This window comes from Cyclopterus lumpus, chromosome 25 (genome assembly GCF_009769545.1).
Source record: "Cyclopterus lumpus isolate fCycLum1 chromosome 25, fCycLum1.pri, whole genome shotgun sequence".
NCBI lineage: Eukaryota > Metazoa > Chordata > Actinopteri > Perciformes > Cyclopteridae > Cyclopterus > Cyclopterus lumpus.
The window spans coordinates 8,590,475-8,604,530 of record NC_046990.1 but is presented as its reverse complement, the minus strand read 5'-3'; the positions used below and the strand labels follow the sequence as shown (position 1 = coordinate 8,604,530).

The 14,056-nt window shown below is 46.2% G+C and overlaps 3 protein-coding genes across 3 annotated transcripts in view; 2 read left to right on the top strand and 1 right to left on the bottom strand.

Annotated features, from left to right (window-relative positions):
• Positions 1-109: 109 nt before the first annotated feature.
• Positions 110-3,612, bottom strand: LOC117728164 (mitochondrial folate transporter/carrier-like). Its single transcript, XM_034528932.1, has 7 exons — positions 3,157-3,612; positions 2,723-2,873; positions 2,547-2,632; positions 1,638-1,792; positions 1,173-1,286; positions 848-993; positions 110-701 (listed from the first exon to the last, which is right to left on the bottom strand). Exons 1-7 carry the CDS (start codon positions 3,350-3,352, stop codon positions 575-577), a joined length of 975 nt encoding a protein of 324 aa, XP_034384823.1. The 5' UTR covers positions 3,353-3,612; the 3' UTR covers positions 110-574.
• A 294-nt stretch (positions 3,613-3,906) lies between these two features.
• Positions 3,907-10,320, top strand: dcaf13 (ddb1 and cul4 associated factor 13). Its single transcript, XM_034528931.1, has 11 exons — positions 3,907-4,121; positions 4,392-4,591; positions 4,688-4,795; positions 4,903-4,992; positions 5,141-5,296; positions 5,445-5,522; positions 5,630-5,712; positions 5,920-6,084; positions 6,511-6,646; positions 9,088-9,251; positions 9,815-10,320. Exons 1-11 carry the CDS (start codon positions 4,052-4,054, stop codon positions 9,900-9,902), a joined length of 1,338 nt encoding a protein of 445 aa, XP_034384822.1. The 5' UTR covers positions 3,907-4,051; the 3' UTR covers positions 9,903-10,320.
• A 2,418-nt stretch (positions 10,321-12,738) lies between these two features.
• The window catches only part of rims2a (regulating synaptic membrane exocytosis 2a), a 119,325-nt gene continuing 118,007 nt past the window's right edge, over positions 12,739-14,056 (top strand). Inside the window, exon 1 of the mRNA XM_034528920.1 lies at positions 12,739-12,923. Coding sequence (XP_034384811.1) covers positions 12,739-12,923 — 185 coding nt within the window. The remainder of the gene's footprint in view (positions 12,924-14,056) is intronic.

Genomic DNA, 14,056 nt, shown 5'->3' with positions numbered 1-14,056 from the left:
CTACTTGTGATGTGTAAGACCTTTGTAATAGCCTGTGCTACATTCAGGGTAGCTAAAAAGTTATACATTTGATGTATTTATATGGAAATCCAACACAACAATGCAGATAGCTTTGGTTTTTTTTATAGGAACATTTTATAAAGCGATGCAGTTACAATTTGTGGGAAGGAAATAAACGTTGCTGCCGTCTGTTCACATAAAGCAATAAATTAAAAAGAGACAAATGAATGTGACACACGCACGCAACTGGAACCCTGAGATCTACAATTTTTCTTTTAACAAATCGCCTCTTCGTAGCATGCATCCCTTGCCGGAAAACATCAATTGTAAACGTAACTGATGACACTTTTAGCGACCCTCCTCCTCCGCTGACTTTTTTGCCCAGAAGTCCAAGTGTTTGTCTATCCATCGAAAACAAAACACTGTTGATTTTCCGTTGCGGCAACTTTTTCAGTCACACTGTGCAAATGAATGTGCACACGTGAGAAGCATTCGCCGGGAGTCCGGTTTCCGTCCGGCGTCAGCGTGAGCTCAGGGTCTTCGCAGCGGTCCCCGCCACACTTAAAAAAAGGCCTCACTGATTTTGTCCCAGGAGGTAGCGAGACACATTCTCATAAACTACAAACGTGATGCAGCATGCGGGAGTGACTCGAATCATGTTGGGGAGGATCCCTTTGTAGAAACCCACGGCGCCTTCGTTCCTGCAGAGAAAAAAAGGAAAGAAAAGAAGAACATGGGCGGGGAGAAACATAACCACGCCTCTTAATTGAACATGACTCGAGAGCCACATTTAGAAACTGAATAGGATGGCATGTTTGGCCCCTTTAGCAGCGGATCAGTGTCCTACCTCCATGTCCGTCTGACGACATCCATAACTCCATTGTATCTATTGTGCTGGTCTTGCAGGCGAGCTCGCACCACCTGATACGGGTACGTCGTGGCAACGGCAAATATTTTGGATACCGCTGCCATTGTGATATATTCCATCGCGCTCTGTTTACACGGACAAACAGAGAGAGAGAGAGAGAGAAAAGAGAGACGTGAGCAGGGTGGGAAAGATGATGAGTCAGTGTGGTTTATCCACTGTGGGCTCGGTCTTGCTAGACTGGAAGCGTTACAAGCTTTGCTGCATGTTGCCGGACGGTATGTGGCTCGTGGGGTTATCGACTCACCAGCTTCGCATCTGAAGGCACTTCCCTGTATTTGTTGTAGTCCCTCTTGAGCTCTTCGTAGGCCATGAACTGCAGCGCTCCGTGAGACGTGCCCAACAAACCAGGAACATAACCCTAAGACAAGCGCATGCTTCGTAAGTCGTCCTTTTGAGACACACAAATGGACCCATGGCATGCATTTGCTAGAAGAGCCCACTATATTGTCCCCATCTGTGGCTCTCTGCACATTTAAAAAGATTTCCACTGAGTAATATAGTTTTAATTATCCTTCCAGGCAAATATAGCCAACATAGGCTGTTGGTGCCCTCTAGTGGTGATTGATGAATTGGTGAAAACCTCATTTCAACCTCGTAGGGTAAAAGGTCAACTTTGGTTGTGGTAGAGTGACCCCAGTTCATAAGCATCATAAGCATTAACTGGGGTCATTTCATCACATGAAAGTAAAGAGACACACTGATGTTCAACCTTGTATAGTCCTGGCACTCCCTCGTGGCGATAGATCTTGACCAGAGCGTCGATCATCCCCTTGTACTGTTTACCGGTCGGGTCGACATTGTACTGGAGCACCAGCCGGGTCTTGGTCACCCAGATTGGGTTGGTTAGGGTGAGCGTCAGGATGCCTAGGTGACGGCAAGTAAGCAGAGTTGGAATGAAGCCGACGGCTTTTAAAATAAATAAATGGAGACAAAAAGATGGTTACACACACAGCCAGCTACTTCAAACAGTCCGACATATTGTATTTTTTTTAGTTGGACTGCATGTGGCTGCAACTCAAAAATCGCTGCAAGACGGGGTCAGGTGGTTCTCCTCAACAAAAAGCAGAAAGAGGCATGACCGAAGTTGAAGTTAATCGAATGCGACGTGGTAGTCGGTGCCCGTTTCTGGAGACTGCAGTGACTAGAGGTCACGGAGCGGAGGATGATAAGCATTGAACAGTACAATTCGATGTGATGGCTCCGTGTTTTGTTCCAATGCATCTTCATATCTGTTGTAACGTGCCAATCGCATTTATTTGGGTTTCAAATCGATGGCACGCTTTTAAAAAAAAAGAAGAAGAAAAGCCTTTTAAACAAAAGCTACTTTTACACTATTATGCGTCATATCCCAAAGAACTCCTCACCTCAACTATGGATATGGCTGCCTACTGTTTACTCGAATGACACCCACAGTAGTGCCACCTTACCCCAAGAGAGCATCTTATTATTATTATTATTTGACAACGAGGAAGCAGATCCACGTGACCGTGTGAACCAATTTGCATCTGCCTCCTGTCTGCTGAGGCTGGCCTCGGAGCAGTACTATCTGGCCGCTGTTGTTGACCCGCCTGCGTGGGCTGATTAGTGTCAGCAGTGTTCAGACGCACGTGGGACTAACCTGCTTCGGCCGCAGACACCAGGTGCTCCGTGGCACTCAGTTCCGTTGGACGGCTCTCCTTAGTGTACCCTTTGATTGCATTGTAGCTGTAAGGGGGGGGGGGGGGGAGACGTGTTATAGATCATGGGAATTATCATGTTAGAGATATGATCCAATAGGTTTAAAAGTGGACGTACAAAAAGAAGTAGAGCCCCCAAGATGCTCCGGCGCCCCAAACATTGGGTGTCACTCCTTGGTAGAGGCCTCGGAGTCCCTCCTGCTGCCAGACACTCTTCATACAGTGTAATATGCCACTGTACTTGGGTCTTAATTGCAGTCCATCACTTACTAAATTGAAACGACATCAGAAGCATGAAAGTCATTTGACACAAGACGCCAACATTTCCTAAAAGGTTGCCATAGCAGCATGGCACCGGTGGCATTAAGCATATCAATATGAACATATCACCTTTATGCACCTGCGTTGCACGTGCAAGGAATTTGAACAGGTGAAAAGGTGCATACCGATAAACATAAGACAGCTAATAAAATAATAAACAAAAAATAATAGACAAATGCACGAGACAAAACAACCAATACAGTAAGTACAAACGTCGTACTGTAACGTTACCTGCAAACCTGATTTTGACCAGGTCCAGAGGGTGAAGCGCCAGCGTCGACACCACTCCACCGCTGAGACCCGCGACCAGGTGTTCTACCTTCACGTGGCTGAAGACCTGGCGGACGTGTCCGGCTATGGAGACACCAGAAACGGGTTTCGGGGACCCGGTCTGCGTGACGTCAACGTGATCACGAGCGGAACTCATGTTTCACTGGTAATGAGTTAGGTTAATTAATCTAGCTAGTTCCTCTCAGCTAGTTAACCGTAATGCTCAAATATATTTCTACAACTCATTGACAGTCCTGTGACACTCTGGCTTCTTTCCATTTAGCATTGTGAACCACCGCACGGTTCACATGCGGTGGCACGCCATGGCTGAGATTACGTTATCCAAAATGTACAGCGCCGGGGCCATTGCGCGACCTTGTAGCTATTTGTTACTTACTGTAAAGAGGGTCATCATTAGGAGTAGTGCTTCCGGCCACAACCTTCAAAATAAAACCATTTATGCGACCAATAAACTGTCATGGGCACATTATGTCTCTATTTAAAAAAAGAAAAAACACAAAAGTGACACTCAGGTGTAAAGGTTGTAAAGGTGTTTGTAAAAGTAAACATCAAAGTCGGTTCGTAGCCTGTTAGATTAATTTGAAGCAGTTTGAAGACCAACTCGGTGCACTTCCGGTCTTTCTCTGCTACATTTCGTATCTTCATAGCTGTTTCCAAACGTCTCCGTGACGCAACCAGGAGGACCGGACATCCCACAATGCAACGCGGGTAAACTAATTTCTTCTTCCTCGACACATGGCTTGTGCTCGCGAATATTTTCATTTTGTTGAACCCAAGGCTAACTAAGGCTAACGGCAATTTTTAAAGTGCGTTTCCTTTTCCATTCTCCCACCAAATGAAGGTTAAAGTCCTCTCGAGGAACCCGGATGATTACGTCCGGGAGACCAAACTAGACATTCAACGTGGTAAGTGATACAACGTAATCTCGGAGAGGCTAACACACAGGATGCTAGTGCTAGCCAGCTCTTCCTTGTAACTTTTAAGTGTGTTTTGAATTCCTCCAAAGGAGTAGGCAGACTACATACATAAGCGCGTGCAATGTCATGTTGAATGCAATTTACAGTTTTATGTTAATCAGCCGAATTGCTTGCATTGAAACTAATGAATCACATCTTTTAGCCAACTAAAATGTGCTTTTACAGTTTCATTAAGTAGTGACTACTCTCTGTTGTTAGTCCCCAGAAACTATGACCCGACTCTGCATCCTTTCGAGGTGAGCAGAGAGTACACCCGCGCCCTGAATGCCACCAAGCTCGAGAGGGTGTTTGCCAAGCCTTTCTTGGCCTCTCTGGACGGACACAGGGATGGGGTGAACTGCATGGCCAAGCACACCAAGAGCCTCTCCACCCTGCTCTCTGGCTCCTGCGACGGGCAGGTGACTACCTGCCAAAGTCTAAATATATTACCTCAGCTTGTACGCACAATACTGTGCCATGTGCCTCATTCTTGACATTTTTGATCTGATCCTTAGGTGAAAGTGTGGAATCTGACCAAACGCGAATGCGTCCGCACCCTCCAAGCGCATGAAGGTTTCGTCCGGGGAATGGTCGTCCGCTCTTGTGGAACCTCCTTCTTCACGGTGACCGCCACCCTTCGACCGCTGAGCTTATAAGATTCGTTGGTGTTTTTGTCATCTGACTTCTAAATACAGCTTCTGTGTTTTTTTTTTTTTTTTTACTGTAACAGGTTGGTGACGACAAAACAATCAAACATTGGAAAATGGAGGCACCCGGTTATGGCGAGGAAGAGGAGCCACTCAACACTATTCTGGGCAAGGTGTGATCAGTGGGCATTTTCCTTTTGTATTGTTATCAGATAGATGTGATCATTTAAAAAAAACCTTGCTCTTTAGGTGACTGACATCAACAGGTCAGTGAAGCATCGCATTTCCATCAGTGTAAAAAGTATTTTTGTCCTTTTGCAGACAGTCTTCACCGGCCTGGACCACCACCAGAAGGATGCCGTGTTCGCAACATGTGGCCAGCAGGTGGACATCTGGGACGAGAGGAGGAGCAGCCCAATCCGCTCTTTCACTTGGGGCGTAGACAGCTTCAGCGCTGTGCGCTTCAACCCGGTGGAGGTGAGACACCTCGTGTCCGCTGCACATGAGAGACACAGGAGAACACTTGACAATTACAGTTCATCTCCTGACTCCCGTCAAAGGGGTTATTTAGATCAGCCACCCTGCTGATTTCTTTTAAAGTCTCACCGTTTATGTCTTTCCGCAGACTGAACTACTTGCAAGCTGTGCCTCTGACAGAAGTATAGTACTGTATGATATGAGAGAATCAGCGCCACTTAAAAAGGTATGGTTTACCATTCAGTCGCTGCAAGAATGAACCCTTCTCTCCCCGCCTTTCTTCACATGTATGATTTCTATCTCTTGTGGTTTTTCCATTTTCTTTTTTTTTAGGTTATCATGACAATGAGAAGCAACACGTTATGTTGGAACCCTATGGAAGCCTATTACTTCACGTGTTCAAATGAGGACTACAAGTGAGTTGACGATTTCTTACAGTGATTCACACGATCTTTTGTGTTGCCACTAAATTATCTCAAGCTGAAGGAGCCTTGCATGGTAAAAGTCCTGCTCTGCACTTTTGGTCGACTTTCAGAAAAGATGGGACGATGAATGCACGGCCCCCATTTATTATTTTACTAATGCGCTTTCCACTAAAACCCATTTGTGTCTTGTCTCATCAGCCTCTACACTTATGACATGAGGTACCTGGACCAGCCAGTCACAGTACACATGGACCACGTCTCTGCTGTGCTGGATGTTGACTATTCTCCAACTGGGAAGGAGTTTGTATCTGCCAGTTTTGACAAAACCATCCGCATCTTCCCCAAGGACGGTGGCCACAGCAGGTTAGTAGGACCCTGAACACCGGCTTCAAAGAAATACCAATACCGTATGTTTCCTTTTCTGTTCTTCTGACTGAACCATTGGAGAAGGCAGTATACATATTCTTTGTGTCCTGGTGGTTAGTCGTTTTGGTTCTGGGCCTATTCGATAAACATAGACAGATATTAAAACAATGGATAAGTCAACAAAACACGGGACTTTTACAAAGGGAGACTATAGTTAGTTTCCCGGTTCCAACCATTGGGAGCTTTTAATTTTAATTTGAGCCGGTGCTTTAAGAGCCACAAGTGTTAAAGCCGTAAAGTGTTCCTGATCAGAGTGGGTGTTGGTAATCCTTGTTCATGTGTAAGTGTTTGCTTTGGATGTTTTTTTCCAAACGAACACAATGCATTGCCTTATTCATGATAATTCTTTTTTATTTTATTTAGGGAAGTCTACCACACCAAACGCATGCAGCATGTCATCTGCATAAAGTGGTCGGCAGACAACAAATACATCCTGAGCGGCTCCGACGAAATGAATATCCGACTGTGGAAAGCCAACGCAGCTGAGAAACTAGGAGTGGTGAGTCCGACCTCGTCTTCCCCGTATCTCTCCTGCTTTAAATCAGATCTCCAGCTTCAATCCATCACGCATCCAAGGCAACTCGTAGCGTCTTGGTGAGCAGGGGGTGGTGTTACTGCGGGTCAATCAACAGCTGTCGTACAGTATCGCCCTCTAGCGTATTACCGGATCTTTTTTTTTTTTTTACGAGATGGCTGTATTCCTCGACACAGCCGTGGCCCCGGGCCCGCTTAAGAGCGGTGAGAGTGGGCGGCTATGCCAGGAGCAACAGCGCTACCGTTGCCAAATGCCCTGATGGATGCTGACTTAGGGTAGAATCACTCTCAATAAGTACAATGTACCAATTGGCACGGTTGCTCTCGTTGCCCCCCACCAATGACAAATCATCAACGGAGGATTCAGCTAAAAGATCTCCGCTGACTCTATATCTTGTGAAGAGCGTACCACATGTCTTGCTAGCAGAATCCGTGGCCTTTATATGTTGTGCTCAACTGTCAAGTAAAGCTTTTATGTAATGTTAGGAAGGGGTCCCACTGCCCCCAAAAATCCCAGTTCAGGCAGAAAAATATAGATCAATGCCGTGCCATTCGCCGTCTTTCATCCCTAATCGGATTCACTCTTGCTTATTCTCCTAATGCAGCTCCTGAGTGGAAAATCGTCCCCCTTTTGGCACTTGTTTTACTGTCACTGTGCAAGAGAAGATTTATCTGCATGCTTTCCACTTAAAGAGATCAGACAAGGGCTGCTCCTATCAGCAGTTTGGATCAGCCAATCACTTAAAGCGGGCCACTCCGAACATAATGAAGCATTAACAATCAATTTGCACTGAAGGGGTCTTTAATTATCAAGAAATGCTGAATCCAGGATTTGTCTCCGTCAGGATCAGGACTTCTGTGTGTGTGTGTTTTTTGTTACCTTTTTAACGCGGTGGCCTTTGATTCCAGTTTGCAATGGACCCCGTTTTTGTATTTTTGTCCGAGACCTAAAACGTGTTGAATCCATCCGCCCCTGTTTGTTTTCAATCGGGGTGCCACTCTTGATCTATATAAAGGTATTTGCAGTTCAGTGTAAGAAGTCATGTATTTATAGGATAGTTGTCATTCCAAATGTGGTATTTTTAGGTCCAGCCATCGTTTTCGTTTTCACGAGTGTCCCTGTACTAAACACAATACTCGGCCAGCAGTTGTTGTGAGAACCGCTCATACAAACGACTCCACACTCGGCACGCAAGGAAAAGGTTGGCAGCACTCCAGCCAATGAGTTGCAAAGGACTTACCAACCAACTTTCCTTACTTTATAGTTGGATAACATAGTAAGTTGGTTTCAAAGTTGATTTCATAAAGAGGCCCGTGAGAGTACCAACCTGCCTACACAAGCCACACGGTGAAGGCAGGTCAGCAGCAACTGCTGCGTGGCCACCCGTGTCAATACCCGGTCAATGTAGCCCTTCAAAGACACTCGAGTGAGAGACTCAAGTCATTACGTACACGGCTGTATTGATTAACTAAGATGGAAGTGTATCGGCTCCCCGGAAGACATTTAGCGCAACGCTCCTGTGATATCGTCACGCGTAAAAAACAAACCCAAAACGGTCCTTTCATAATTCTTTTGTGTCAAACCCCGGTGCCTACATTACCCACAATGCAACGTGGAGCATGGTTACGGCACTATGGCTGCTGGATTCTTTCTGACCTGTATGACTTGTTTTGACGGTGGATGCGTCATCGGTTGGATGACGGTTGCTAGGTGCACCTCGTTGTCGCCTGGTCAACTTTTGGTTGGGATCTTCCATCCATCATCATACCAATGGCGTTTAGCGAGCTAACCGTGTGTGTGTGTGTGTGTGTGTGGAGAGGATGGGGGGGGTAGTTCACTCCCACAGGATCAGCATCTAACGGCTCTTCTCTGGCAAATTGAATCTGAGACAAATCATTGCTTTTAATTAGAATAAAAGCCTTCGAGGAGGGCGGCCCCAGTATTATGTGGGGTGGGGGGGAGGATTGTTGCGCTGGTGTCTTCACTTTTTAACGGACATTGATTCCCTTTTGAACGGGTGCGCCATGGAGCTGAGGTCACTGCTTACTGTACTGGCCAACATTTTATGATGTAAAAGCACTGTAACTGTCGGCGATTAATAAAACGCCACGCTGAATGCAGACTACATCCTGTGGTCAGCAGCAAACTCCACGCTCGTGATCGCCACCTGGAAATACTCATCGTTACCGAAAAGAGCCCGCCTCCCACGTGACTGTCGGAAGATATTTTTAATATTATTTGGTCAGTACGTTCAGAGAAACACAAAGCAGGTTTTTGGTGAGATGGCATGCTTATGTCAATGCAACGACGTTGGTCTATTTCTCCTGACTTTGTCTTGTTCTTCTTGTCTTCTCCTTTTTCTTTTCTTTTTTATGCCCAACTCATCCCCCTTTTGTGTCCCTCAGCTGGCCCCCAGAGAGAGGCAGGCCACCAACTATAGCCAGAAGCTGAAGGAGAAGTTCCAGCACCACCCGCAGATCCGACGCATCGCTCATCACAGACACCTACCCAAGAGCCTCTACCACCAGACCAAGGAGCTGAGGGTTATGAAAGAGGCTCGCCGCAAGAAGTACGTGTTAATTAGTTTTCCTTTTTTTTTTTTTTTTTTTTTTTTTAAAGCTAGCCATTTAATCTAAAAGCATGGCCACGACGCACCCTGTGTGTCTGCGTAGAGGTGATGGTGGTGGTGACTTGGGCTGCTGCCAGGATAGGTCTGACCTACGCAGTCCCACCAGCCTCATGGAAAATCTCCCTGATGGGACTGCCTCCTATGACATGGTCTCAATAGCCCTTACATACTCATTTACAGCTCTGTATGGTGGATTGATTGTTCCAGTTTGCCCTGCCGTGATTCATAGCTCGGTCTCTGGACGTTTGTTTTATTTATTCTAATTACTGGCAGTATTGTGACGCGGGTTTGGACTGTGAATGATTTACTATCCATGCTTTATGCATTATTTTCAGGGTACATTGGTGTAGTGGGTGACGTAGGTGTTAGGTCAACAGTCTCATATTCACTCACTTCCTCCCCCCTCCTCTTGTGTTTGCTCATCTCTCTCTCTCTCTATCCGTCCCCCTCCTGAATATTCTCACCGGCAGTTTGTTTCACGGCTTTCTTTTTTTGTTTTCCAGGGAGAGGAATGTCCGCAAGCACAGCAGGCCGGGAAGTGTTCCTCTGCTGTCTGAGAAGGAGAAGCACGTTGTGACTGTGGTCAAATAGGCAGTGCCAGAGGAGAGAGCGGAGGACCGATGCCCGCCGCCGAGAGATGAGGTGGAGGCGCCCTCCCCCAGATCACACCCACATGGGACATGTTCAGACTGCTTTCACTTCAAAGTGAGGGGGGGGGTGAATTTGTCTGTTGGGACTAGTTGGATGTTATCATTTGAAGCCCAAGGACACAGACTGTAAATACATAGACATTAAATATGGTAAAACTGTGACTCAAGTGACTAATCGCACATTTTGCTTTGAGCAAGTTTCCGTTCATCACACATTTTTAAGAAATGGCGAGCTGATTTTAATTGATCCATCTTTCTTTTTTTTTTTAAAGAGTGTCATTTGACTTGGTACAATACTGTACTTGCAACAAAATGTGTTCCCTGTCTCGTTAGTCTTTTCCATTAAATGAATTTCCGGACACGTGCTACAGTTGATTATTAAACCTCCCAGAGGTGGCGTAGCGGTTTAAGTATGCTTCAAATGACCCCGCCGTCTGACATCTACAGGGCAAAAGTGTTCGTTACGACAAAAAAAAAGCGTGATGTCGTAGCGTCATCCTGGCTGTACGTGATCTTTCTTTCTGTTTCTAGATCGGTGACTAATGTTCTCCACATTGCGACCGCATCTCGAAGATCTGACCAACGGGAGGTCATAAACCCTCCCGTACTTTCGGCTTCACACCTGAGCGGCCGCTCAGCAATGTGCCGGTGATCTCCAGATGTTTTGGTAACATCAAAATGGTCAATGTTAGACTATTTTCAATTCATTTTGTGTAGCCCAAAATAAAAAATAAATTGCCTCCAGAGGGCTTTACAATCTGTAATACATACGACATCTTCGCACAGGGAAAAGCTCCTCTCCCAGGGTGCACAGAAGTGAAATAGATGTCATATCTACAGAATAAACAACATAACAGAGTAGCAACACATTCATTGCATATGAAAGAAATTATTCATATAAGAGTAGGCGGCATGGCAACAGTGGCTATAGTAGAATAATAATAGAAGCAGTAATGATATTGGCAATGGAACTAATACGCAAAAGTTTTAAAGTGTTACATCGGCAGGGGTTGATCTTTACTTTTATTTCCCTAATGCGTTGACAATTTAATGTTTACACATGGCAATTGTGCTGGACTTTAAATCCCGATGAGATTAATGGCGGATGTTTTGACTTTCTCACAAAACTTTAGCTATTCCACATTTCCAATCGGTTCAAGAATCTCTTAATTTAATTCCTCCATGGGCTAGATCATTTATAGAGGGCACAACTCACTGTGTACATATATGGGGCCAACAGTCATCTGAATTCAAACTTTCAAAGTTTCTTCCTGTTGCAGCAAATCACTGCAACAGTGCTAATTGAGTTCCAGGCCTAATGAGGTGGAGGCTGTCAGTTGGGCTACAAAATGTCAAGTATTGGGAGAAAGGCCATCATCCTGTCGAGTTTGACCCACACCCCAAGACGTTAATTTTATATATTCACATGGAGACTGGAGTTTAAAATGAAAATGTGTACAAATTAATAAACTAAAAATTGTCCTCAGTGTCACATAGGTCTTCTGTGACTATTGAGCCACAACATATCCCGTGTGTATGCGCGCGCCACCGTACAACATGAATAAGTTAAACCCGGGGCTGATGGGGAGCCGCTGCCACGGACCTGCAGTGACACTCGTTGTCACTAGTCATGTTCTGTATTCATTCTCGCAATGTGCTCATGATCCGCCGATGAAGTATGCGTCACTTCTCCCGGTGCGGCGCCGCTCCAGCTGACGCGCCGCTCCTCCGGTCCGCGTCTTCGCAGCGGCTCTCTCTCTCTCTCTGTGCCGCCTGCTGTCAATGAACATCCAACGCGTCCTCTCGGCTTTATTCCTCTACGCGTTTCCATCGCTCCGCCTCCTCCTCCTATCTGGATTTGATTCTCTCTCCTACACACACACCGCCCCCCCCCCCCTTACTCCCACTCACTCTCTCTCTCATTGCATCCATTTTTGTGCATTTAAGAAATCTCCAAGAATTACCAACCTGGAGGAAAGCGAGCTAACCAGAGTGACACGGAGGAGGGTTAAGGACCCCAAACGAAAACAAACCAGGACGGACCGGGGAGCTTTGATATGCCACCATGCGAGTAACAGCGTTCTAGAGGATGGCAGCGATGGGTTAGACAGGATTTATCATGACTGCAAAATAAAAGGCAAGAGTTGTTTTTAGTTTTTACATTTTTTTTTTTTTATCCTCTACTTTTTTTTCCCCCCTTTTGAAAAAAAAAAAAAGAAAAAATCCCTGGATGGATGGAGGCTTGTGTTTGGAATACCTGAAGGTTGTAGCCTTTACAGCTCGTGCACTCTGGCTTCATTTTTAAGGGCATATATTTCTTTTTTTTCTATTTGAGAAAGATTCATGTGTATAACAAAAAAAAAAAGGAGAACAATCTGGCGTTTCAACCTGCAACAGCTTCAATATCGGGCGATGCTCATTCGGCTTCAGCGTGTTTGATAACCCCATTATGATCATTCAATAGACGGGGGGGGGGGGGGGGGGGTGAAGCCTGTAATTCATATTTCTGACGCTTATTTCTGCAGCACAAGTGCAATGTGTGCATGATAGGCTACTACCCCGGTGACCGGGATGCCATCCCGCCGGTAAACCGCGGTGGCTCCAGCGAATCCGACCGCCGATTTAAACGATTTGACGGCATGAAACAAACAAAAACAAAACAACAAAAAAATACATCGCCCAGAATGCTGCTGGTTGACAGTGCTCTTCTCGTCTTTTTGTTGTTGTTGTTGTTATTATTATTATTATTTTTAAATTGTAGCCACTGTGTGTAAAAGATGTCTGCTCCACACGGCCCCCGGGGCGGCCCTGGCCCTGCTGCTGCTGCTGCTGCTGCCTCAGCGGCCGGCGCCATGCCGGAGATGCCGGACCTCAGCCACCTCACCGAGGACGAGAGGAAGATCATTCTCGGTGTCATGGACCGACAGAAGAAGGAGGACGCGAAGGAGCAGTCGATGTTAAAGTAAGTGTAACAACAAAAAGAAGAACAAGCGGAGATGGTTTGGAGCTGTTTGGTGCTGGTGCCGGTGAACAACCACCCCCCCCCCCCACGTTCTTTTATTATTGCTTTGTTATTATAGTGGCACATTTCTGTAACCATCTCTCTGTCAGAGAGCCGACTGGTGGATCGTGTGGCCACTTGACATCCAAGCTAGAGCCTCAACAGTCGTCTACTAGCCGGTAGGAGCGAGGGGAGATGCGCCGTTCCCTCGGCCCGGTTATCATCTCTCCTCGGCTCCTCGTTGAGGAAACACTTTATTCGAATGGCTGAGTATCATTTTGTAATGCGGCATACAACTCCAACCTCATTCCTTCCTTCCCCCCTCCTCCTCCTCTCTCTCTTTGCTGTAGCTGTGTAGCTTTACTGTAATGGGCTGGGTTAGCAGCAACGGGCGCCATTTTCACGTAAAAAGCACGCCGAATTGCTTAACCTTTCCCCACGAGCGTCACCGAGATTACACAATGTGACACTGGGACGATCATTTAAGGTGTCCTTTGTGGCAATGGCGCACGCGGGGCGTGTGTGATTTCCAAACGTTAAAGTCTCGGTCGATCCTGCCCCCCTCCCCTTCCCCCCTCCTCTCCTCCTCTTGTGTACAGATGTCGCTCGGAGCTGTTTCAGCACCACGGCGCTGTCCACTGTAGGGTTTTACTTTTTAAGGTGGACCGGACTAATTTCCGCCCTCATCGCTTTAACCTTTACTGTGTTTACCATAACTCTGCTTTATGGTGGAATATTACTCTCTATCGTATTGCCATGGTCATACACACCCCCACACACACTCACTCACTCACTCACTCAGTTGATGTTGTTAATGCAAAATTTGGCTTGACGTTATTAGGAAGATAGGAATTTCCGGTTGGTGGCCGTACATGTTTCCATCCTGTTGATTTTCTTGTGTAGTTTTCCTCCCTCAATGAAATGAATGCATATACTCACAAACCAGACACCGCTGCACTATTTTTGTTTAAATGCAGCACAGATTTGAGGCGACAGCCGACGAGGGAATCTATCCACATTTCAGCCAATGTGTCAGGTTTACTATCGCTGCAGCCTCCCAGCGTGACCAGTGACATCAGTGTGAAAGATGTGTG

What these genes read in the sequence shown, in the direction of transcription:
- LOC117728164 (XM_034528932.1), bottom strand. Translation starts at nt 3,352, where the DNA reads ATGAGTTCCGCTCGTGATCACGTTGACGTCACGCAGACCGGGTCCCCG. An exon ending in GGTCAAAATCAGGTTTGCAG is followed by an intron (nt 2,874 to 3,156) that starts GTAACGTTACAG and finishes GTTTCAATTTAG; the next exon opens with TAAGTGATGGACTGCAATTA. An exon ending in TGCCTTCAGATGCGAAGCTG is followed by an intron (nt 994 to 1,172) that starts GTGAGTCGATAA and finishes CCGTGTAAACAG; the next exon opens with AGCGCGATGGAATATATCAC.
- dcaf13 (XM_034528931.1), top strand. Translation starts at nt 4,052, where the DNA reads ATGAAGGTTAAAGTCCTCTCGAGGAACCCGGATGATTACGTCCGGGAG. An exon ending in CAGCTGAGAAACTAGGAGTG is followed by an intron (nt 6,647 to 9,087) that starts GTGAGTCCGACC and finishes TGTGTCCCTCAG; the next exon opens with CTGGCCCCCAGAGAGAGGCA. An exon ending in AAAGAGGCTCGCCGCAAGAA is followed by an intron (nt 9,252 to 9,814) that starts GTACGTGTTAAT and finishes TTTGTTTTCCAG; the next exon opens with GGAGAGGAATGTCCGCAAGC.